Source organism: Podarcis gaigeae (genome assembly GCF_964106915.1).
Source record: "Podarcis gaigeae genome assembly, chromosome: 2".
In the NCBI taxonomy this organism is placed as follows: domain Eukaryota; kingdom Metazoa; phylum Chordata; class Lepidosauria; order Squamata; family Lacertidae; genus Podarcis; species Podarcis gaigeae.
In genome coordinates this window covers 109,222,038-109,245,196 of record NC_139679.1, presented here as the reverse complement: position 1 = coordinate 109,245,196, position 23,159 = coordinate 109,222,038, and the positions used below count along the sequence as shown (strand labels likewise).

The 23,159-nt window shown below is 47.0% G+C and overlaps 3 protein-coding genes across 3 annotated transcripts; all 3 read left to right on the top strand.

Annotated features, from left to right (window-relative positions):
- Positions 1 to 3,818: 3,818 nt before the first annotated feature.
- LOC310837864 (olfactory receptor 2G3-like) lies at positions 3,819 to 5,765 on the top strand. Its single transcript, XM_083725057.1, has 2 exons — positions 3,819 to 4,237; positions 4,746 to 5,765. Exons 1-2 carry the CDS (start codon positions 4,163 to 4,165, stop codon positions 5,691 to 5,693), a joined length of 1,023 nt encoding a protein of 340 aa, XP_083581183.1. The 5' UTR covers positions 3,819 to 4,162; the 3' UTR covers positions 5,694 to 5,765.
- Positions 5,766 to 9,565: 3,800 nt separating this feature from the next.
- On the top strand, positions 9,566 to 11,907 carry LOC310837863 (olfactory receptor 2G3-like). The gene is made up of 2 exons (XM_083725056.1): positions 9,566 to 10,081; positions 10,792 to 11,907. The coding sequence occupies exons 1-2, from the start codon at positions 10,007 to 10,009 to the stop codon at positions 11,737 to 11,739; spliced, it is 1,023 nt and encodes a 340-aa protein (XP_083581182.1). The 5' UTR covers positions 9,566 to 10,006; the 3' UTR covers positions 11,740 to 11,907.
- A 4,331-nt stretch (positions 11,908 to 16,238) lies between these two features.
- On the top strand, positions 16,239 to 22,672 carry LOC310837901 (olfactory receptor 2G3-like). Its single transcript, XM_083725123.1, has 2 exons — positions 16,239 to 16,293; positions 21,669 to 22,672. Exon 2 carries the CDS (start codon positions 21,672 to 21,674, stop codon positions 22,614 to 22,616), a length of 945 nt encoding a protein of 314 aa, XP_083581249.1. The 5' UTR covers positions 16,239 to 16,293; positions 21,669 to 21,671; the 3' UTR covers positions 22,617 to 22,672.
- The last annotated feature ends 487 nt before the right edge of the window (positions 22,673 to 23,159 follow it).

Sequence of the window (23,159 nt, the reverse complement as noted above, 5' to 3'; positions counted from 1 at the left end):
CTCTGGAGATCTCTGCTTACAGTTTTGCAATTCTGAATACTTCACAGCTACTAATACCAAAACAGAAAACCACACTATTCTCTCTGACTCCAGTCCACTTACAAAGAAGTCACTTATGTCATAGAATCATAGAATCATAGAATCATAGAATCATAGAGTTGGAAGAGACCACAAGGGCCATCGAGTCCAACCCCCTGCCAAGCAGGAAACACCATCAGAGCACTCCTGACATATGGTTGTCAAGCCTCTGCTTAAAGACCTCCAAAGAAGGAGACTCCACCACACTCCTTGGCAGCAAATTCCACTGTTGAACAGCTCTTACTGTCAGGAAGTTCTTCCTAATGTTTAGGTGGAATCTTCTTTCTTGTAGTTTGGAACCATTGCTCCGTGTCCGCTTCTCTGGAGCAGCAGAAAACAACCTTTCTCCCTCCTCTATGTGACATCCTTTTATATATTTGAACATGGCTATCATATCACCCCTTAACCTCCTCTTCTCCAGGCTAAACATGCCCAGCTCCTTTAGCCGTTCCTCATAAGGCATCGTTTCCAGGCCTTTGACCATTTTGGTTGCCCTCCTCTGGACACGTTCCAGTTTGTCAGTGTCCTTCTTGAACTGTGGTGCCCAGAACTGGACACAGTACTCCAGGTGAGGTCTGACCAGAGCAGAATACAGTGGCACTATTACTTCCCTTGATCTAGATGCTATACTCCTATTGATGCAGCCCAGAATTGCATTGGCTTTTTTAGCTGCCGCGTCACACTGTTGGCTCATGTCAAGTTTGTGGTCAACCAAGACTCCTAGATCCTTTTCACATGTACTGCTCTCAAGCCAGGTGTCACCCATCTTGTATTTGTGCCTCTCATTTTTTTTTGCCCAAGTGCAATACTTTACATTTCTCCCTGTTAAAATTCATCTTGTTTGTTTTGGCCCAGTTCTCTAATCTGTCAAGGTCGTTTTGAAGTGTGATCCTGTCCTCTGGGGTGTTAGCCACCCCTCCCAGTTTGGTGTCATCTGCAAATTTGATCAGGATGCCCTTGAGTCCATCATCCAAGTCGTTGATAAAGATGTTGAATAAGACCGGGCCCAAGACAGAACCCTGTGGCACCCCACTAGTCACTCTTCTCCAGGATGAAGAGGAACCATTGATGAGCACCCTTTGGGTTCGGTCAGTCAGCCAGTTACAAATCCACTGAGTGATAGCATAGTCGAGTCCGCATTTTACCAGCTTCTTTACAAGAATATCATGGGGCACCTTGTCAAATGCCTTGCTGAAATCAAGATAGACTACATCCACTGCGTTCCCTTCATCTACCAGGCTTGTAATTCTGTCAAAAAATGAGATCAGGTTAGTCTGACCTGACTTATTTTTCAGAAATCCATGCTGACTATTGGTGATCACAGCATTCCTTTCTAGGTGCTCACAGACTGTTTGCTTAATGATCTGCTCCAGAATCTTCCCTGGTATTGATGTCAGACTGACTGGGCGGTAATTATTTGGGTCCTCTCTTTTCCCCTTTTTGAAAATAGGGACAACATTTGCCCTCCTCCAGTCTGCCGGGACTTCGCCTGTTCTCCAGGAATTCTCAAAGATGAGTGCCAGTGGTTCTGAGATCACATCTGCCAGTTCTTTTAATACTCTTGGATGCAGTTCATCTGGCCCTGGAGACTTGAATACATCTAAACTAGCCAAGTATTCTTGTACTATCTCCTTAGTTATTCTAGGCAGTGTTTCCTCTGCTGAATCATTTGCTCCAAATTCTTCAGGTCGGGCATTGTTTTCTTTATCGGAGAAGACTGAGGCAAAGAAGGCATTGAGGAGTTCAGCCCTTTCGGTATCCCCTGTTTGCATTTCACCATCTTCTCCTCTGAGCGACCCCACTGTTTCTTTGTTCTTCCTTTTGCTACGAACATACCCATAAAAGCCTTTTTTGTTGCTTTTAACCTCTCTAGCAAGCCTGAGTTCATTCTGTGCTTTAGCTTTTCTGACTTTGTATCTACACGTGCTGGCTGTTTGTTTGAATTCCTCTTTGGTGGTTTCCCCCCTTTTCCATTTTTTGTACACATCCTTTTTTAATCTTAACTCAGTTAAAAGTTCTTTAGATAGCCACCCTGGCTTCTTTAGGCACCTTCCATGTTTCCGTCTCATTGGTATTGCCTGAAGTTGTGCTTTTACTATCTCCCTCTTAACAAACTCCCAGCCATCATGAACTCCCTTTCCTTTTAGTATTACTGTCCATGGGATCTCACCCAGCACTTCCCTAAGTTTTATGAAGTCAGCTTTCTTAAAGTCAAGAAATTGAGTCCTAGTATGCTTGGCTGCTCCTTTCCGCTGTATAGTAAACTTCAGAAGAGCATGATCACTCACGCCTAATGATCCTTCCACTTCTACCCCACTAACCAGGTCATCAACATTGGTTAGGACCAGATCTAAAGTGGCTGTTCCTCTTGTTGCTTCTCCCACTTTCTGGACAATGAAGTTGTCTGCAAGGCCAGTGAGGAATCTGTTTGACCTTATGCTCTTGGCTGAGTTTGACATCCAGCAAATATCCGGGTAATTGAAGTCCCCCATTACTACTATCTCCCTTCCTTTTGCATGCTTGGCCATCTGTTCCAGGAAGGCATCATCTATGTCCTCCGTTTGGCTTGGGGATCTATAGTAAACTCCCACAATGAGGTCCCTGTTATTCTTCTCTCCCTTAATTTTGACCCAAATGCTCTCACTTTGGCTTTGAGGTTCTAAATCTTGGATCTCTTCACAGGTATACACATCCCTGACATATAACGCCACTCCTCCTCCTTTCTTGTCTGGTCTGTTTCTCTGAAATAGATTGTATCCCTCCATTATTACATTCCAGTCGTGGGACTTATCCCACCAGGTTTCAGTGATGCCTATTATGTCATATTTAGTTTGCTGTACCAAGAGCTCAAGCTCATCTTGTTTATTACCCATGCTTTGCGCTTTAGTGTACAGACATTGAAGTCCATTAATCATTCCCCCGTGTCTCTTATTTAAGGATTTTTTCCTCCCATCACTAGGTCTGCGTGCTGTTTGCTCCATTTGGTCTATGACATTTGGACTCCTACCTTCAGGATCACTGTCTCCCTCCCCCACATTAGTCAGTTTAATTTGCTGCTCAAGGTTTATTTTGGGGGTGTTAGGTTCCCAGGTGTTGGAGGGGGTGCTGCTGAGCTCTGTGGAAATGTATGAGGTTTGTCAAATAGATGTATTTTTTGAATTTCCAGGCAGATGTCATGAATGTTCAGCTTTTGAAAGAGCCTTTTGTAAGAGATTTTAAGAAACCAAACCAAACCAAACCAAACCAAACCAAACCAAACCAAACCAAACCAAACGGATGCTTTAGTTGAGATTCCTACATTAGGGTCCCTTCCAACACTACAGTTTTATGATTCTATGAAAATACTGTTATGAGTTTGAGGGGGAACAGGCTGTATGCCTGGGCCCCTTCTAATTCCTGGATCCAGCATGGATTCAGTTCTTGGACAAGCTAGCCAAGCCTGGTTGCGGCGCTCATCTTGCTTTATTGGCCGAGGGAGCTGGTGTTTTGTCCGCAGACAGCTTCCGGGTCATATGGCCAGCATGACTAAGCCGCTTCTGGCGAACAAGAGCAGTGCACGGAAACATCGTTTACCTTCCTGCTGGAGTGGTACCTATTTATCTACTTGCAGGAGCAAGGGAGCAGGGGCCGAGCAGTTGGCAGGAGCAGGGACCGAGCAACGGGAGCTCACCCCGTCATGGGGATTTGAACCGCTGACCTTCTGATCGGCAAGTCCTAGGCTCTGTGGTTTAACCCACAGCACCACCCCTTCTAATTCCTGGATCCAGCATGGATTCAGTTCTTGGACTACCTAGACCAGCTTGGTAATGGCCCGCTAAGTATGATTTAAGGTAACAAAGGCAGTGGCTCTGTGCAAATGGGTGGGCCTCACTCCCTAAACTACCTGCTAGCTAGGAAGACCAAGGCCAGAGTGCAGAATTGAGTTAGGAGAGCTAGAAGCTGGAGAAAAAGCTACAGGCTAGAAAGACAGAGGGAGAGTCATACCTGATTTCTACTGGAATCCAAGGCTGTGGCTATGGGAGAAGGAAGACGCTCTCGGAGTGTAATGCTGCCAACCCCTCCATCATAGGCCCAGGTGGTATATATGTGCAAAGAAGCCATATCTCTTAAAGACGCCACCGTCTCTGCTGTCCCTCAGTCCAAGGAAACGGAACCTTGGGTAAGCATCTGGGACCCTTTGAATATTCAGGGGGCATGCACCAATACTGTAGAAAGCAATGCTACACCATGTTGATTAAATGTGTATTGACTGGGGATGGAGGAGACATTTAACTGAGGTTTTAATTTAAAATGAAGTTACCTAATTTGCTCCTTCTGAAATAAATATGCTAACCTAAACATGGCCATTCTTTGAAATTCACACAGCGCAACTCTCCAGTCAATGTTCCCCATCCCTGCATTAAGCTATGTAAAAATGAGACGGTTTTCTCGTTGTACACATGGTTCCTGGTTCATATTCATACTACATAGATTCAGAAGCAGTTTGGGTAGAGAGTACACTTAACTGGAGCTTGGGCTTGGAGAACGGGGACGAGTCTCACATCCAAGAATGAGGATCATTGGGTGATCACAGTCTTGCAACCATGCCACTATTGCTTTTGTGCCAACTGTTTATTCCACTCCATTTTGAGTTGGTATTTTGCTATTTTTGTTTCTTCCTTTTCTAGATAATGTACAGGGAAGGATTGTGGGAAGAAGGCAATAAGAGCTATGAAGGAGAATTCATTTTACTGGGAGTGGCTGACCGCCCACGCTTGGAGATGTTGCTCTTTGGTCTTGTCCTGGTGTGCTACACGATTACCTGGCTGGGTAATACAACCATCATTGTGGTGTCGTGGCTGGACCCCCATCTCCACACCCCCATGTATTTCTTCCTCACCAATCTCTCTATCATTGATCTTTGCTTCACCACCAGTGTGGGCCCTCAGATGTTGGGGAACTTTTGGCGGGAAAGGAAGACCATCAGTTATGGTGCCTGTGTGGCCCAGCTCTACATCTACCTTGCTTTGGGCTCCACAGAATGTATTATTTTGGTTTCCATGGCCTATGACCGCTATGCTGCTGTCTGCCACCCACTGCGTTACACTACCATTATGAACCACTCTGTATGCTACAAAATGGCTGCTGTTGCCTGGGTTAGTGGCCTTTGCAACCCAGTGATAATAACAGTGATGACTCTTCGGCTCCCACGGTGTGGAGAGAACCGGATAGACAATTTTTTCTGTGAGGTGCCCGCCATTATCAAACTAGCCTGTGTTGACACCACGTTCACTGAAAATGTGCTCTTTATTTCCAGTGTGCTGTTCCTTGTAACACCTCTAGGCCTCATTGTCATCTCTTATAGCTTCATTGTGGCTGCTGTGTTAAGGATCCGCTCAGCTGAGGGCAGGCGGAAGGCCTTCAACACCTGTGCTTCCCACTTGACTGTCGTGTCTCTCTTTTTTGGAACAGCCCTTTTCACTTACCTCCAGCGCCCATCCAACAGTGCCCGTGACCAGGCCAAGATGGCCTCCCTTTTCTATACATTTGTCACCACCATGCTCAATCCACTGATTTATACCCTGAGGAACAAAGAGGTGCACAAAGCTTTAAGAAGATTGACGAAGAGAACTTAAACCCAATGTCTCTCAGCTTCATTCAGAGGCTCTGTGGTTATATTTTAATAAAAAGTCCTCACTGATCACTTATATGGCACTGTTCAAATGTTCAAAGCTCCCCTTTCATTTTTGTCACCCACAGAATAACCAATGAATTAGGTTTCTTTCAGCAATTATTATAATGGTTATTCCCAAAGGCCGACTACAAGTTGCTTAAGATGAGCCAAGCTGGATCAAGCCAAAATCCTATCTAGTCTAGCGTTGCCACATGCCTGGGAATTCCCAGACATGCCCTCTTTTGGGGGTCCTACATGCCCATATTGGGGGAATTTTACATTTTAAAGCATATGTCCTGGTTTGGGGGGGGGGTTGAGAAAAAAATGTGCACAGGTGACTCTGGTTCAAACTCAGGCTCCGGCGACTCAGGCTCTGGCATAGGTAGCTAGGGCTCAGCGGCGGCAGAGGTGCTATCGGGCGATTGCCCTAATAAAGCACAACAGATTTTTGTGTCTGGATTTTTACCTCTTGAAATATGGCAACCCTAAATCTAGCATCCTGTTTTCACAATGACCAATGAGATGTCTAGCCAGAAGCAAGACCTAAGCATACTCCTCACTTTTGGATCTTGTCAGCTGATATTTAGAGCCTCAACACAATGGCTGTGCATGTTTATAGTATCTCTTAATAATAATAAAAACCATCATTGATCACCTTTGTGGCACTCTTCACTTGCCTAAAGCTTTATTTTTTCTTTCAGTTTGACTGTCATTAATATAACCATTAGGTAAAAGGTAAAGGTAAAGGTACCCCTGCCTGTACGGGCCAGTCGTGTCTGACTCTGGGGTTGCGTGCTCATCTCACTCTAGAGGCCGTGAGCCAGCACCGTCCGAAGACACTTCCAAATCATGTGGCCAGCGTGATGAAGCTGCAGCTGGCGAGCCAGCACCAGCACCGCACACGGAAACGCCGTTTACCTTCCCGCTATAAAGCAGTCCCTATTTATCTACTTGCACTTAAGAGTGCTTTCAAACTGCTAGGTGGGCAGGAGCTGGGACCGAAAGACGGGACCTCACCCCGCCGCAGGGATTCGAACTGCCGACCATACGATCGGCAAGTCCTAAGTACTGAGGTTTTACCCACAGCGCCACCCACGTCCCTCTTAGGTAGAATAAAAATGGAGAATCAATCTTCCTTCCCAAAGACCCACTGCAAGGCCAAAGTTGCAGGGTGGGGAGAGGGAGAACATTGCCAAACTGGTTCTGCAGTACTGAAGCTGCTCCCATCAGCAGTAATACAACACTCTTGGTTCCCATGACATGATCAGCCATAGTAAAATGGTATCATGGACTGGTTTGAAGTTGAGGAATGGTGGAAGGAAGCAGCTCAGAGCTTGGGGATTGGTGGTGGGACAACACTGAGTGGTCAGAGGAAGAAGAGGGAGAAGACTGGGAGGAGGTGTTGGTAGCTGAAGAGGTAACAAGGCTTAGTGACTCAGAGGAGCCTGTAGCAGAGAGAAGTCCAGAATCAGAGACAGGAGTTGAAGCAAGAAAGGAGGGAGACCACGAGGTAAAGATGAGTCTGGCTGGTGAAGAGGCATGGGTGTCTCCCCCACCTGCTGTGATGAGCTCCCCTTCCTGCTGGTCTCCTATAACCAGGAGAGGTATGAAAAGGGAGGAGAAGTTAGCTTCACCCAGGCGCAGTCTCAGATTGCTGGGGGGAGGAGGGGACTTAGGCAGCTATGAGGAGACTTGGCAATTGCTTCATGGGGGCAAGACCCACTGGAGATGAGTTGCTGTGCTCATTAGGCCTGACACTCCTCCAGAGATCTTGTTTTTGCTAGTAAAGAGTTAACTCCAACTTTCTCAGTGTGATTTACTGCTGACTCGCTCCAGTCAGATGCATTAACTCAAAAAAGGTTGGTGTTCTGCCAAAGACAGTGGACCTTTAGGATTCAGTTGGACAACAAAGACCACCAAAATTGCTCTTTAATGGGTTTTATTAACAGGATGAGGAAAATAAAGAATGAAGGAAGAGGAGACAGACAAGATCTTATGGCCCCATCTGTTGCTGGAGAATCCCCCTTCTTGGGCAGGCAAGGGGTCAAATGGATCTACAGGAAGGTCTGCAATGAGATTCCCTTTCGTTTGCTTTGACCTTATACACTCTGTGGAAGTATTGACCATCGCCTTGCCTATTCCCATATAGCTAGTTAATTCAAAGACTTTGGCTCCCTAAGGAGTTAAGTAGTATTTTTCTTTCCATGCTTTCCCTCGTGCAAGTCACAGCCTCCAGAGGACATTATGCAAGTGAGGAGGAGGAGAGTCCTTTGAGCCTTTGTAAATTTTCCCCCTAATTATTGAGTCTGAGTTCTGTTCCTTCTGGGGCTCCATGATGGTTCTTCAGGGAGCTGCTGAAGATGGAGAGCAACTTGCTCCACCACCTTCCTGCTGGATAACATCATAAAATCAGTTCTCCTGACTCCAGAAGGCCCCTTTTGAGAGAGACCGTGCTACTACAGTCATGTAGATGTACAGGTACTAACAGATACTATGGGACACAGTGCTGAGACAGAAGAGCCCAGGCACTGGACTGAATTAGGCAAGCCAACCCAAGTAAGAGTTTGGGGGGGGGGGAGCATTTTCCTTTTTCTTCCACCTTGATCATTATGCAGATGTCTCCAAACATATGAGATTCCGCATCCCTGTCTCCTGCTTTGAGCTGTCTCCCTTGCCACTCTCCCCCTCTCTGCATGCTTCTGTAGCTGCAACATACTCTGCTTCTGTGGAAGATAATGCTACACAATTCTGTTTATAACTGCCCCATGAAACAGGTCCCTGAACATAAACACATATCCACCTGTGGATTTATAATCAGCATAGTCACCAGCCCAATCTGCATCAGTATACCCAATCAAACTAGGATTACTGACAGCTGGCAACCTTAACTTAGAGTATATAGTACCCTTTAGATACTGCACCACCCTTTAAACTCCTGCCCAATCATACTCAGTGGGAGAATTTACTTTTCTACTAAGTATCCCCACAGCATTGGCTATGTCATGTCTACATGTGGTACCTGAATACAAAGGTTTACCAATCATTGACCGATATTGTTGTCTGGGAAGGGGTTTGAACTCTGCTGATTCTTTAAGAAGTCAGTGGCCATGGGTGTAGCAACTGTGTTTGCAGCTTGCATCTACATGCTTTCATTTAGTTCATGGATCTTTTGCCTTTGGTTGAGAAGAAACGAGCTGTCTTCTTCTCTTTCAACTTGCATCCCGAGGTAGTACTGAACATCTGCCAGTTCCTTAACCTCCACTTCTTTGCTAAGATGTTTTACAAGTTGTTCATAGTCTCTTTCATTTGCTGTAGCAATAATCAAGTCATGCAACTGAGCAGTTACCATATTTTTCTCCCTATAGGACGCACTTTTTCCCCTCCAAAAATGAAGGGGAAATGTGTGTGCGTCCTATGGAGCGAATACAGACTTTCGCTGAAGCATGGAGAGCGAGAGGGGTCGGTGCGCACCGACCCCTCTTGCTCTCCAGGCTTCAGGAAGCTCTGTGGAACCCTCGGGAGCCCGGCGCAAAGCCGCACCAGGCTCCCAAGGGTTGGCTTCGGCATTGCTCTGGGATCCGTTCTGGGGGCTGCAGTCGGGGGAAGCTCAGGCTTCCCCCGCCCCCAGCTCTACGCCTGTGGGGGGGGGAATAAAATTTTCCCCTTTATTTCCCCCCCCCCAAAAAAATCTAGGTGCATCCTATGGGCCGGTGCGTCCTATAGGGCGAAAAATACGGTATCTCTCAAAACTACTAGCAACCGCCAAACTGGTTGTCACAGTGACTGGTTAGAACATGGAGGTCATTAGTCCTCTGTCGGAATATTGCACTTGACTGCACCTTCTCATCCCACAGGGGTCCCTTCCAACACTACAGTTCTATGATTCTATGAAAATACTGTTACGAGTTTGAGGGGGGACAGGCTGTATGCCTGGACCCCTTCTAATTCCTGGATCCAGCATGGATTCAGTTCTTGGACTAGCTACACCAGCCTGGTAATGGCCCGCTAAGTATGATTTAAGGTAACAAAGGAAGTGGCTCTGTGCAAATGGGTGGGCCTCACTCCCTAAACTACCTGCTAGCTAGGAAGACCAAGGCCAGAGTGCAGAATTGAGTTAGGAGAGCTAGAAGCTGGAGAAAAAGCTACAGGCTAGAAAGACAGAGGGAGAGTCATACTTGATTTCTACTGGAATCCAAGGCTGTGGCTATGGGAGAAGGAAGACGCTCATGGAGTGTAATGCTGCCAACCCCTCCATCATAGGCCCAGGTGGTATATATGTGCAAAGAAACCATCTCTCTTAAAGACACCACCGTCTCCGCTGTCCCTCAGTCCAAGGAAACGGAACCTTGGGTAAGCATCTGGGACCCTTTGAATATTCAGGGGGCATGCACCAATACTGCTGAAATCAAACCTACACCATGTCCTCATGTTGATTAAATGTGTATTGACTGGGGATGGAGGAGACATTTGATTGAGCTTGTAATTTGAAATGAAGTTACGTAATTCGCTCCTTCAGAAATAAATATGCTAACCTAAACACAGCCATTCTTTGAAATTCACACAGTGCAGCTCTGCAGCCAAGTAATGTGTATAAAACTGTATATAGGTCTGCACCCTATTCTTCTGACAATCATCTGGTTTAAATGTTGTTCTTTTTTAAAAAAATAGTAGATTACCTTTGGCCCTCCAGATGTTGGTGAACTACAACTCCCATCATCCAGAAATTGGCAATGCTTGCTGGGGCTGAACCGAATTGTGCTTCAGCAACATCTGAATGTTCCCCATCCCTACATTAAGCTATGTAAAAATGAGACGGTTTTCTCGTTGTACACATGGTTCCTGGTTCATATTCATACTGCATAGATTCAGAAGCAGATTGGGTAGAGAGTACACTTAACTGGAGCTTGGGCTTGGAGAATGGGGACGAGTCTCATGTCCAAGAATGAGGATCATTGGGTGATCACAGTCTTGCAACCATGCCACTATTGCTTTTGTGCCAACTGTTTATTCCACTCCATTTTGAGTTGGTATTTTGCTATATTTGTTTCTTCTTTTTCTAGATAATGTACAGGGAAGGATTGTGGGAAGAAGGCAATAAGAGCTATGAAGGAGAATTCATTTTACTGGGAGTGGCTGACCGCCCACGCTTGGAGATGTTGCTCTTTGGTCTTGTCCTGGTGTGCTACACAATTACCTTGGTGGGTAATACAACCATCATTGTGGTGTCGCGGCTGGACCCCCATCTCCACACCCCCATGTATTTCTTCCTCACCAATCTCTCTGTCCTTGATCTGTGCTTCACCACCAGTGTGGCCCCGCAGATGCTGGTGAACTTCTGGAGGAAAAGCAAGACCATCAGTTATGGTGCCTGTGTGGCCCAGCTCTACATCTTCCTTGCTCTGGGCTCCACAGAATGTGTTCTTTTGGTTGTCATGGCCTACGACCGCTATGCTGCCGTCTGCCACCCGCTGCGCTACACTACCATTATGAGCCACTCTGTATGCTACAAAATGGCGGCTGCTGCCTGGGTTAGTGGCCTTTGCAACCCAGTGATGGAGACAGTGATGACTCTTCGGCTCCCACGGTGTGGAGAGAACCGAATAGACAATTTTTTCTGTGAAGTGCCAGCTTTAATCAAACTGGCCTGCGCTGACACCTCGCTCACTGAGGCTGTGCTTTTTACTTCCAGTGTGCTGTTCCTTGTAGCACCCGTAGGCCTCATTATGGTCTCTTATAGCTTCATTGTGGCTGCTGTGTTAAGGATCCGCTCAGCTGAGGGCAGGCGGAAGGCCTTCAACACCTGTGCTTCCCATTTGACTGTCGTCTCTCTCTTTTTTGGAACAGCCCTTTTCACTTACCTCCAGCCCCCGTCCAACAATGCCCATGACCAAGCCAAGATGGCCTCCCTTTTCTATACATTTGTTACCACTATGCTCAATCCACTCATTTATACCCTGAGGAACAAAGAGGTGCACAAAGCTCTAAGAAGATTGATGAAGAGAACTTAAACCCAATGTCTCACAACTTCATTTGGAGGCTCTGCAGTATATTTTAATAAAGAGCCCTCATTGATCACTTATATGACACTGTTCAAATGTACAAAGCTCCCCTTTCATTTTCGTCTCCCACAGAATAATCCAATGAATTAGGCTACTCTCAGCGTTATTATAATGGTTATTCCCGAAGGTCGATTACAAGTTGCTTAAGATGAAACAAGCTGGATCAAGCCAAAATCCTATATAGTCTAGCGTTGCCATATGTCTGGGAATTCTGGGACATGCCCTCTTTGAGGGGGTCCTACATGCCCATCCCGGGGTAGGATTTTATATTTTAAAGCAAATATCCTGGAGTTGTGGTTTTTTAAAGAAAAAAATGTGCACGTGTAACCAGTGGCGTAGCGTGGGGGGTGCAGGGGGTGCCGGCCACACCGGGCGCAACATCTGGGGGGCGCACTCGCCGCCTCCGGAGTCGCTACAGCGCAGGCTGTAGCAGAGCCGCATGTCTCGGGAAGGAGGAAGCCCCAGCCATGGGCGCTGCCCCCAGGTGGTGCAGCAGGAGCCAGGCGGCGAAGGGGAGCCCGGGGAAGCGGAGGTGCCGCGGGGACACGGCTCGGGAGCTGCCGCTGAGGAGCCAGAGCATCGTCCCCGGGAGGAGGGGAGGAGCGGCGGCGGCTGCTGCTACTGCAAAGCAGGGAAAGAAGGAGGCGGCGGCGGGGAGCTGGGCAAGGAAGTTGCTGCTGGGGATGAAGAGGCGGCGGCGGCAGGAGGCGGACTTCTTTCCCTCTCTGGTGCTGCTGCAGTGAGGCGCTCGGCAGCCCACCGGCCCCTCCTGAGCGGGATATGGGTGGGCGGACGGGGTGAGTGGGGGAGAGGCGCCGGGTGAGGCGGGGCCAGCCGGCGGCGGCTGCCGCTGCGCGAGGGACACCCGCCAGCCTCGTGCCCTGACAGGAGCCGCCGTTGCGCCCGCGGGCGCCCTTGACATGGCACCCCTCATGCCCCCTCGAGAGGCGTTGGGGGGCAGCGAGACTCCGCCGGGGGCCCCGCCCCTCACTCTGCGCTCAGTTTCAGGGCTGTCTTGCGAGGGGGCGGCGGGAAAAGGCTCTGAGGAGAACCTCGCTCGCTGTCCCGCGTCGCTTTTCCTCACACCGTTTTCCCTTTCCCTTAAGGAGACGGGGAGGTGAAGGGAGCCCACCTTCCTCCTCGCACGTGGCGAGTCGTCGGTGGAGAAACCACACACATTTGATATTCTTCATCATCATCATCATCATCATCATCATCATAATAATGGTTTGAAATTTAAGACTCCCCCCCCCAAGGAAAAGGCACTTTCTTGCCCTGCCTGTGGACCAGGAGGTCATGGCGGGCGAGGCCTTCAGCAGCGGGGCCCTTATTCGCGCTGCCAGCCTGACCTTCACTCTCTTACATATAGAGCGGAAAGGAGACGCGGAGGTGCAAAGGCTTGCGGGGCAGAAGTTAGCCCCGCTGAGTTCATCAGGGGTGCCAACGTGAATACAGTATGATATTTGGGGGGGGAGGCAGGTAAGCCCCGCCCTACATTGTTTACCACATTGGCAATGCCCATCAACTGGGGGACTGGCCCCCTCAAATGTTTTATTGGGGGGCCTGAAGCAGTGGCGTAGCGTGGGGGTGCAGGGGGGCCGGGCGCAACATCTTGGGGGGAGGGGCACACTCGCACTCGAGTGCTAAAACCCACGGGTTAGGGGGCGCAAATTACTTGCCTTGCCCCGGGTGCTGACAACCCACGCTACGCCACTGCGTGTAACTCTGGTTCAAGCTCAGGCCCTGGCACTGGGTACCCGGGCTCTGGCACAGGTGTCTAGGGCTCAGCGGCAGAGGTCCTACTATCGGGCGATTGCCCTAAAAAAGCTCAAGAAATTTTTGTGTCTGGATTTTTACCTCTTGAAATATGGCAACCCTAAGTCTAGCATCCTGTTTTCACAATGACCAATGAGATGTCTAGCCAGAAGCAAGACCCAAGCACACTCCTTACTTTTGGATCTTGTCAACTGATATTTAGAGCCTCAACACAATGGCTGGGCATGTTTATAGTATCTTTTAATAATAATAATAAAAACCTATTTGATCACTTTTGTGGCACTCTTCGCTTGCCTAAAACTTTACTTTTTCTTTTAGTATGACTGTCATTGGGGACACGGGTGGCGCTGTGGTCTAAACCACTGAGCCTCTCGGGCTTGCGGATCATGAGTTCAGTGGTTCAAATCCCCACGACGGGGTGAGCTCCTGTTGCTCGGTCCCAGCTTCTGTCAACCTAACAATTCGAAAACACGCCAGTGCAAGTAGATAAATAGGTACTGCTTTGGCAGGAAAGTAAATAGTGTTTCCGTGCACTGCTCTGGTTTCGGTATTCCTTTGTGCCAGAAGCAGCTTAGTCATGCTAGCCACATGACCCAGAAAAACTGTCCGCAGAGCGGACAAATGCTGGCTCCCTTGGCTTGTAAAGTGAGATGAGCCCCACAACCCCAGAGTCGTTTGCGACTGGACTTAACTCACAGGGGTCCTTTACCTTTTTTATGAGTGTTGTTAATATTACCATTAGGTAGATGGGAATAAAAATGGAGGCTCAATCTTCCTTCCCAAAGATCCACTGCAAGGCCAAAGTTGCAGGGTGGGGAGAGGGGGAACATTGCCAAACTGGTTCTGCGATACTGAAGCTGCTCCCACCAGCAGTAATACAACACTCTTGGTTCCCATGACATGATCAGCCATAGTAAAATGCTGTAATGGACTGGTTTGAAGTTGAGGAATGGTGGAAGGAAGCAGCTCAGAGCTTGGGGATTGGTGGTGGAACAACACTGAGGGGTCAAAGGGAGAAGAGGGAGAGAACTGGGAGGAGGTGTTGGAAGCTGAAGAGGTAGCAGGGCTTAGGAGCCTGTAGCAGAGAGAAGTCCAGAATCAGAGACAGGAGCTGAAGCAAGAAAGGAGGGAGACCACGAGGTAGAGATGAGTCTGGCTGGTGAAGAGGCATGGGTGTCTCCCCCACCTGCTGTGATGAGCTCCCCTTCCTGCTGGTCTCCTATAACCAGGAGAGGTATGAAAAGGGAGGAGAAGTTAGCTTCACCCAGGCGCAGTCTCAGATTGTTTGGGGGGGGGGAACCCTGGTAAGGAGGGGAGTTAGGCAGCTATGAGGAGACTTGGCAATTGCTTCATGGGAGCAAGACCCACTGGAGATGAGTTTCTGTGCTCATTAGGCCTGACACTCCTCCAGAGATCTTGTTTTTGCTAGTAAAGAGTTAATTCCAACTTGCTCAGTGTGATTTACTGCTGGCTCACTCCAGTCAGATGCATTAACTCAAAAAAGGCTGGTGTTCTGCCTAAGGCAGTGGACCTGTAGGATTCAGTTGGACAACAAAGACCATCAAAATTGCTCTTTAATGGGTTTTATTAACAGGATGAGGAAAATAAAGAACAAAGCAAGAGGAGACAGACATTAATAAACATCAATAGAATTAAAACCTATCTATTAAAGATTAACATATCTCTTAAAGGTAACAAATAATGCTGTGCTCTACAAGGCTGCAAATGCTAGGCCCAGCCTATGCCTGGGCACTTCTGGAGGCATGCAAGGAGGAAATCTTCAGAACTTGTGATACAATGGTCTTCTGAATATATCCCAATGCAGTTGCCATAAAGCAAGTCCGATATATCCTGGAACAAAGGGTTGGAGCAGTGGGCCCTTCCAGATGCCTCTTTTTATTGCACATCCATAACTGTTTGTGCTCAGGATGTTATGAGCAGGCATTATATGCAATCCATGGGTGTTGCTGGGGGTGGGCAGGGGACAGCTGCGCCCCGAAATGAAGTCAATAAATAAAAATACTTAACTAACTGACCAATCAGGTCGCAGATAACTCAGTTCCCCCCTTCCCCCCAAAAAACCCATAAAGCCTGTCTATGCCCATGATGCAATCCCACTTTCAATACGACTTGTACCTGGGAGAAGTCACATTGCTTCATCCCCATTCAGTACAGATCCTATAACTTCCTGCTACAATCCCGTAACTTTTTAAAGCACAAATGTTTTGGGGTGGATGTAGGTGTCTCCAAACAGTAATGTGGAGTACTTGGGAAAAATCAATGTCTTCTAGCAACTTTTAATGTTTACTTATTGCTTGAGCATTTAAATACTGGAATGGCACTCCTCCATTGCCCTTTGCCCTTAAAGGGTTAAGCAGCTCTTTCCCTTCCATCCCTTCTCTGGTGCAAGTCAACTCCTCCTGAGGGTGCTGTGGAAGGGAGGAGGAGGAGGGGAGCCTTTGGGGCTTCCTTGCTCATTATAATGTGTATTTTTTCTCTCCCTAATGATTCCGTCTGAGCTCTGGTCTTTCTGGGGCCCCATGACAGGAGAGCTGCTGGAAAGTGGGAAGAGACATTACGGCCCTTCTCTGTGATGTCATAATAAAATCATCTCTTCTGACCCCACAGGTCCCTTTTGAGCTAGAGAAATCATGCTAGTGCGCCCATGAGGACAATGCTGAGCCAGAGGAGCCAAGGCGCTGGGCTGAATTAGGAAGGCCAACCAGGGTAAGAGCTGGCAAGGGAGCTGTCCTCCCCCCCCCCCTCTGCCCCACTATCATCGATCCTTACGAAGCTGGCTCGAAATGAATGGCATTTCGACTCTCTGCATTCAGTTCCATTCTTCATCTGCTTCAGCTCTTTCTGTACATAGCACAGAGGTGTCAAGCAGCCTTCCCTGGCATGGGGCCTTCCAGATGTTCCCATCAGCCCAGCTGACATGGCCGATAGTCAGGGAGGATGGGATTGTTATGCTTATTCACAAGAGTTGTAGTCTTGAAACATCTGGGGGGCACCAGGTTGAGGACGGAAGGCTATGTGTTGAATGCTGTGGTTTTCTTTGCAAATCTAAACTAGGTCCACTCCTCCCTCCTTCTCCCCATCATCAGCCTGACGGATTTCTCTCCCTAACATCGTCCTCAAAGCCTTCCCTTTCCCACTGTTCCACTCTGCTTTAGTTCTCTCTCTCCCCATCTCTTTGCCTCTATCTGTCTACACAGTCTCCTCCTTTGCTTGGCTCCCCCTCACTTGAGTGTCTCCCACAGCCTTTGTCTTTCCTCTCTGCCCCTCTCCTTCTAGTCACACAGGGAAGGCTGTAGCTCAGTGGCAGAACATCTGCCCTGCATACAGGCGCTATTGCCAGGAAGGGCTTGGAGAGACCCATGCTTGCAACCTTGGGCAGCTGCTGCCATCAGTATATACCAATGTCCTTCAAGCTTGGGTCCCCAGATGTTGTTGGGTTGCAAGTGCCACCATCAGCTAAGGTGGCTGGGGATGATGGGAGTTGAGGTCCAACAACATCTGGGGATGCAAGGTGGAAGAACATGGTACAATACTGAGATAGATGGCCTAACTCTCTAATGTGGTGTAAGGCAGCTTCCTATCTTGTTGGTCCATAGGCACACCTAAGATACCTCTGGAATCCTCCTCACTGTAGCCTCATGACTGCACGGACCTATCTATGGACTGCAGAATCATGGAATCTTTGAATTGTAGAGCTGGAAGGGACTCTGAGGATCATCTAGTAGTCCAATCTCCTGCAAGGCAGGAATATGCAGCTGCCCCATACAGGGATCAAACCTGCAACCTTGGTATTATCAGCACCACACTCTAACCAGCTGAGCTATCCAGGCTGACCTGAGAGTTCTATCCAGAGTTAGTCCAGTGAGAACTTCATTCGCTCAGGGTTGAGCCACCAGCTCCCTGAACAAAGGCTCTCCTAGCACACCAAGAGACAAAACTATGGACCACTCCATGGAATAACGAGGAAGACAGGAGGTTGGATGCAAGTGAGCTGTGCAGGAGCAGGCTGAAAGGATAAAATACAGCTGGAAAAGAGGTAGTGAAACCACTCTGAACTTTTAACACATTCCATCTAAGCACATTTTAAACGTTAGCTAATGCACGTGTCAGCAGATGTTGCAAAAGTGGGTTGTGTCTGTGTTCCTTGTCATGCTTCAGCCAAGCGTTCTGTCTAGTAAACAGATCTTATGAAAGGACAAAAGATCAGGGGGGAAATCCCATCTTCTAGCCAAGGGGCAGGAGTACAAGGAGCGTGGGCACAAGGCTCCTTGGCACACTGTTGCACGCCGGGTGCGAGGTGTGCCTCAGCACAAGCGGAGCGTTACCTCCACACTCTTGTGGGTTTCCCAAAGGAAATCTGGTCAACCACTGTGCGAACAGGACGCTGGACTGGATGGGCCATTGGTTTGACCCGGCAGGGCTCTTCTTCTTAAGTTCTTGTTAATTTAATTTATTGCAAATGGCTTGGGTTTCCATGCTTCAATCGTCCCCCACCCAGTATCTCGGAGATCTCAGAATGCAGTGCAGGCTACTCACATTTTAAAGAATTAAAATGATACCCATACCCCACATGCAAAACTAAGCTGGACATAATGGATCTGCTTCTCACTGAGACAGAGGTGAGGTAATGTGAGGAACGTCTTGAGAAAGAAAGGGGCTGTGAATTATAGAATTAAAGAGATTAGCAGAGATGAAATATTCAAAAGACATTTTTCCATTCATGGGATGTAGCCCTTTTCGCGATATCCTGGTGTGTATTTTGCTGTGCTTTGCTTTCCTCCCTAAAGTTTCTTACTGTCACACTTTTGAGACATGTGCTTGGAAAGGAATAGAAAAAACGTGTCAGTGGAAGGTAGTTTGAAAATGCAGGTGGGGAGCAGATTGAATATCTTTATTGCAACTTTCTCCCTCATTTTTTAAAAACAGCTTTAGTGTTACTTGAGTTTGCAGCTAATGCGTAGTTAGGTTAATAATAATCTTTCAAGTTGTTGTTTTTTCTAAACTAAAAGGAATCCAAACTCTTAGATTTTCCTAGTCTAGAAGAGCATAATTCAGCATTAATATACACATATTGCGAATATACAAGCATGCAAACATACATTTCATACAATCCTTAAAAATATTCAAACATGCCTACACTCAATCCCACTGATAATTCCTTTTCCCATCACCATCCACCACCCCTCACCCCACCTTTGTGTTAGACTTCCAATCTACTCAATTGCAATTTCTTTCCACTTCTATTACTTTCTTTCACACACCTTTAACCTAATTTCATGCTTCTTTTTCTATTACACATTGTTATCCATCTTATTTAGTATTTCAGTATTTAAACAGAACTTGTTTATTCTAATAGGAGTTCTGATTTTTCAATATGGTTTTGCAAGTATCCTTTAAACACCTCCCAGTCCCTGTCTCTGTGGTATTATACCGTCAAAAATAGAGTGGCTTGCCAAATTATTGGAGTACTACAATATATCCAAAACAATGGGAGAAGGATCTCAAAAGAGAAGATAGACAGGGTCTAGAAGAGCTTCAAATCCAGTAACTTTCTAACGATGAATTTGTGATATCTTGACCCATTTGTGATATTAAGCCTCAATCTGGAAGCACCTGCAAGGACAAGGAGAGGGGCTGAGCTGCCGATGCCTAAAAGAAACAGGGGAACAATAAAATGGCAACTAATGATCACGAAGAAACGAGTTGGCTTTGTGGGTCGCCAGACCTCTAAATGAGGCTGGATGTTAAGGAAACCAATACAATAAAAAGTGGGGAAAGTCTATCATCCAGTGCCATGAGAAGTGAAAATTTCACCCCATTCCTTGTGACTGCTCAGTTCTGGGCTGGGGAAGACTTTTCACCCCAAGACATATTCCCTCTGGCAACCCTCATCAGTGGGAGGAGCCAAGGGCAAAAGTGGGTGGAGCAGCAAATGTAAGCTTTTCTTTTCATATGTTAGGCTAGTTTCTACACACCCTGCCCTCAAGCAAGAGACAGTAGCAGAATTCAAAGGCAGATTCCAGCCAGGGAGAAACACTTGGGGGGCAAAGCAGAGACAGTGGGGGGAACTCTTAAGAGACCTGGAAGGCTGCCTTTCACTGCTGGGCATGAGGTTTCCCAACCCTGGTTTAGTTGGTCAGATGGGACTCAGCTTCAAATATAATGTTTTAAGTGTGTTTTAATTGTGTTATACAAATGTGACACTAGATGGTGATAGTGAGCTAATGGGAAATTCAATATATATTTTAAAATGTTTTTTTTTTAAAAAAAAAAGCATTTTCGCAGCGTTTTTTTATATATGTCTAGATTCAACCATGGTCTCATCTTACTCTTACCTCTGGATCCACCCCCACCCCCCGGTAATGCACAAACATAGCGATCCTTTTTCAGTAGGAGGCCAGTCCACTGTCCCTCAGATCTTGTGGGGGATGGGACTATATGGGGGGGGGGATGAACGAGTTCCTATGCCCCACAAATAACCCAGAGATGCATTTTAAATAAAAGGGCACATTCTACTCAGGTAAAAACACGCTGATTCCCGGACCATCCGTGGGCCAGATTTAAAAGGCGATTGGGTCAGATCCAGCCCACGGGCCATAGTTTGCCTACCTATGCACTATAACATGGACTTGACTTCTGTAACCCTTGAGGATATAGTTCATCCCATAGCTATGGTCTGGGTAGGAAAACCAGTCAGAAGAGCTAAAGAATCACCTCGGGGTCATGGGTGGGGTTTCTCCCCACACATTACTTTTATATATATATATATTAATTTTTATTAAATTTTTCCTTTTACAAATTCATCATCACAACAATGTACACACATTTCCAATTTTTGTACTTCCACCAGCTCCTCCACCAATCATCCATATTTTCTATTTTTACACATTTTCTATATTTAATATTGCCAATTAATATTATTCTTTCATTTCTATTTCTTTTTTACAATACATCTTTAACTATCACAAAGCCTCTTTAAATCCCACTAGCGTTGTCTGTTCATCACATATGCTTTTCAGATAATCCGTGAACTTTCCCCAGTCCTCGATGAACTTGTGATCCCGTTGATATCTAATTTTCCCATGGGCCTTAGTTTGCCTACCTATGCACTATAACATGGACTTGACTTCTGTAACCCTTGAGGATATAGTTCATCCCATAGCTATGGTCTGGGTAGGAAAACCAGTCAGAAGAGCTAAAGAATCACCTCAGGGTCATGTGTGGGGTTTCTCCCCACACATTACTATAGCAAGGTGTGATGTATTAAAGCAGAGGAATCATTGGCCCTGCAGATGTTGCTGAACTAAAACTCACATCACCCATAACTATAGGCCATGCTTGCAGGGGCTAACAGGAGCTGTAGCTTGGCAACAGCTAGAGGACCACAGTTAAGCCATGTGGAAATAAGAACATTTTCTTGTTGTACACATGGTTTCTGGTTCATATTCATAGATTCAGCAGTTGTTTGACAGAGGTGGCACTTACTAGAGCTTGGACATGGAATATGGTAGGGTTGCCGTACGTTGAAAGTTCCCGGACATACACAGAATCCTTCAATTAGAAGTAGTATCTGGGCAAAATGTTTGGGAAACATGTCAGCAGTGTTGTTTTTGCTGATTTCCCTTAAAAATAGCTCAAAAATGTCGAACAAAGCTCAACAACATTGCCAAAAACGCAACCCTAGAATAGAATGTGCCGATCTATTTTCTTTTCAAGTACAGTGGTACCTCGGGTTAAGTATTTAATTCGTTCCAGAGGTTCATTCTTAACCTGAAGCTGTTCTTAACCTGAAGCACCACTTTAGCTAATGGGGCCTCCCGCTGCTGCCACGCCACTGGAGCACGATTTCTGTTCTCATCCTGAAGCAAAGTTCTTAACCTGAAGCACTATTTCTGGGTTAGTGGAGTCTGTAACCTGAAGCATCTGTAACCTGAAGTGTATGTAACCTGAAGTACCACTGTATGGGAATCTTGGGTGATCATAGTCTTAGAACGATACCACTAATCTTCTTCTGTCAGCTGTTTATACTAGCTCAATTTTGAACTTCTGTTTCACTGGTTTCCTTGTTTTCCTTTTTCCAGATAATGTACAGGAAAGCAGTATGGGAAGAAGGTAACCACAGTTATCAAGGAGAATTCATTTTATTGGGAGTGGCTGACCGTCCACGCTTGGAGATGTTGCTCTTTGCAATTCTCCTGCCCTGCTACATGATGGCCTTGCTGGGCAACACAACCATCATTGTGGTGTCACGACTGGACCCCCATCTCCACACCCCTATGTATTTCTTCCTCAGCAACCTCTCCTTCCTTGATCTTTGCTTCACCACCAGTGTGGGCCCTCAGATGCTGATAAACTTCTGGAGGAAAAGCAAGACCATCAGTTATGGTGCCTGCGTGGCCCAGCTCTACATCTTCCTTGCTCTGGGCTCCACAGAATGTATTCTTTTGGTTGTCATGGCATACGACCGCTATGCTGCCATTTGCCACCCGCTGCACTACAGTGCCCTTATGAGCCAATCCCTATGCTTCAAAATGGCTGCCGTCTCCTGGGTTAGTGGCCTTACCACCTCACTGGTGGAGATGGTGATGACTCTTCGCCTCCCGCGGTGTGGACAAAACCGGGTGGATCACTTTTTCTGTGAGGTGCCAGCCTTAATCAAGTTGGCCTGTGTTGACACCTCAGTCAATGAGGCTGTGCTCTTTGCTTCCAGCGTAGTGTTCCTTGTAGTACCACTAGGACTCATTATGGTCTCCTACGGCTACATTGCAGTTGCCACGCTGGCAATCCGCTCAGCTGAGGGCAAGCGAAAGGCTTTAAACACCTGTGCCTCCCATTTGATTGTGGTGTCCCTCTTTTTTGGGACAACCATTTTCACCTACCTCCAGCCCCCGTCCAACAGTGCCCATGACCAGGCCAAGATGGCCTCCCTTTTCTATACATTTGTCACTACTATGCTCAATCCACTGATTTATACCCTGAGGAACAAAGAGGTGCACAAAGCTCTAAGAAGACTGTGGAAGAGAACTTAAGCCCAATGTCTCCCCACTTCATTCAGAGGCTACACAATATATTTTAATAATATTAAAAACCCTTCAATAAAATCACTTCTATGACAGTAATCGCTTACACAAAGCTTCTTTTTTTGTCATCGCCCACACAATAATCCAACAAATTAGCCTATAATGAGAATTATTAATGTGGCAGCACCAAGGAGGCATCCGAGAACAAACTAAAGCAGAATAAATCCACCACTACCGCACAATTATTGTGTCAGGAACGTGTTGAAGAACAATAGAAAATAACTGGAAGGATGACACCCTGGGGTGTCTTGAATGATGGTCAGAGGTTCTGTGGGCAACATTGGCCTCTGACTCTCTTTCCTTCCGTCCCTCCTCTGATGCCCTCTCACTTCTCTGCCTCTCAAAGGCTTGCACAGCTGTTTATTGCAGCAGCCCTGGGTGCAAGCTACCCTTGCGAATGGTGCCTCTGGGAGGCGCCTCTCTTTGGGGGGGAGGGCAGCTCAGAAACTGGGGCAGCAGCACAGCTGTCCATAGGACTCCCAAAGAGAGGGG

Excerpts from the sequence above, each read along its gene's own strand:
- LOC310837864 (XM_083725057.1), top strand. The coding sequence starts at position 4,163 with ATGTGCAAAGAAGCCATATCTCTTAAAGACGCCACCGTCTCTGCTGTC. Across the intron at positions 4,238-4,745 it reads CCAAGGAAACGGAACCTTGG|ATAATGTACAGGGAAGGATT; the intron begins GTAAGCATCTGG and ends TTCCTTTTCTAG.
- LOC310837863 (XM_083725056.1), top strand. The coding sequence starts at position 10,007 with ATGTGCAAAGAAACCATCTCTCTTAAAGACACCACCGTCTCCGCTGTC. Across the intron at positions 10,082-10,791 it reads CCAAGGAAACGGAACCTTGG|ATAATGTACAGGGAAGGATT; the intron begins GTAAGCATCTGG and ends TTCTTTTTCTAG.
- LOC310837901 (XM_083725123.1), top strand. The coding sequence starts at position 21,672 with ATGTACAGGAAAGCAGTATGGGAAGAAGGTAACCACAGTTATCAAGGA.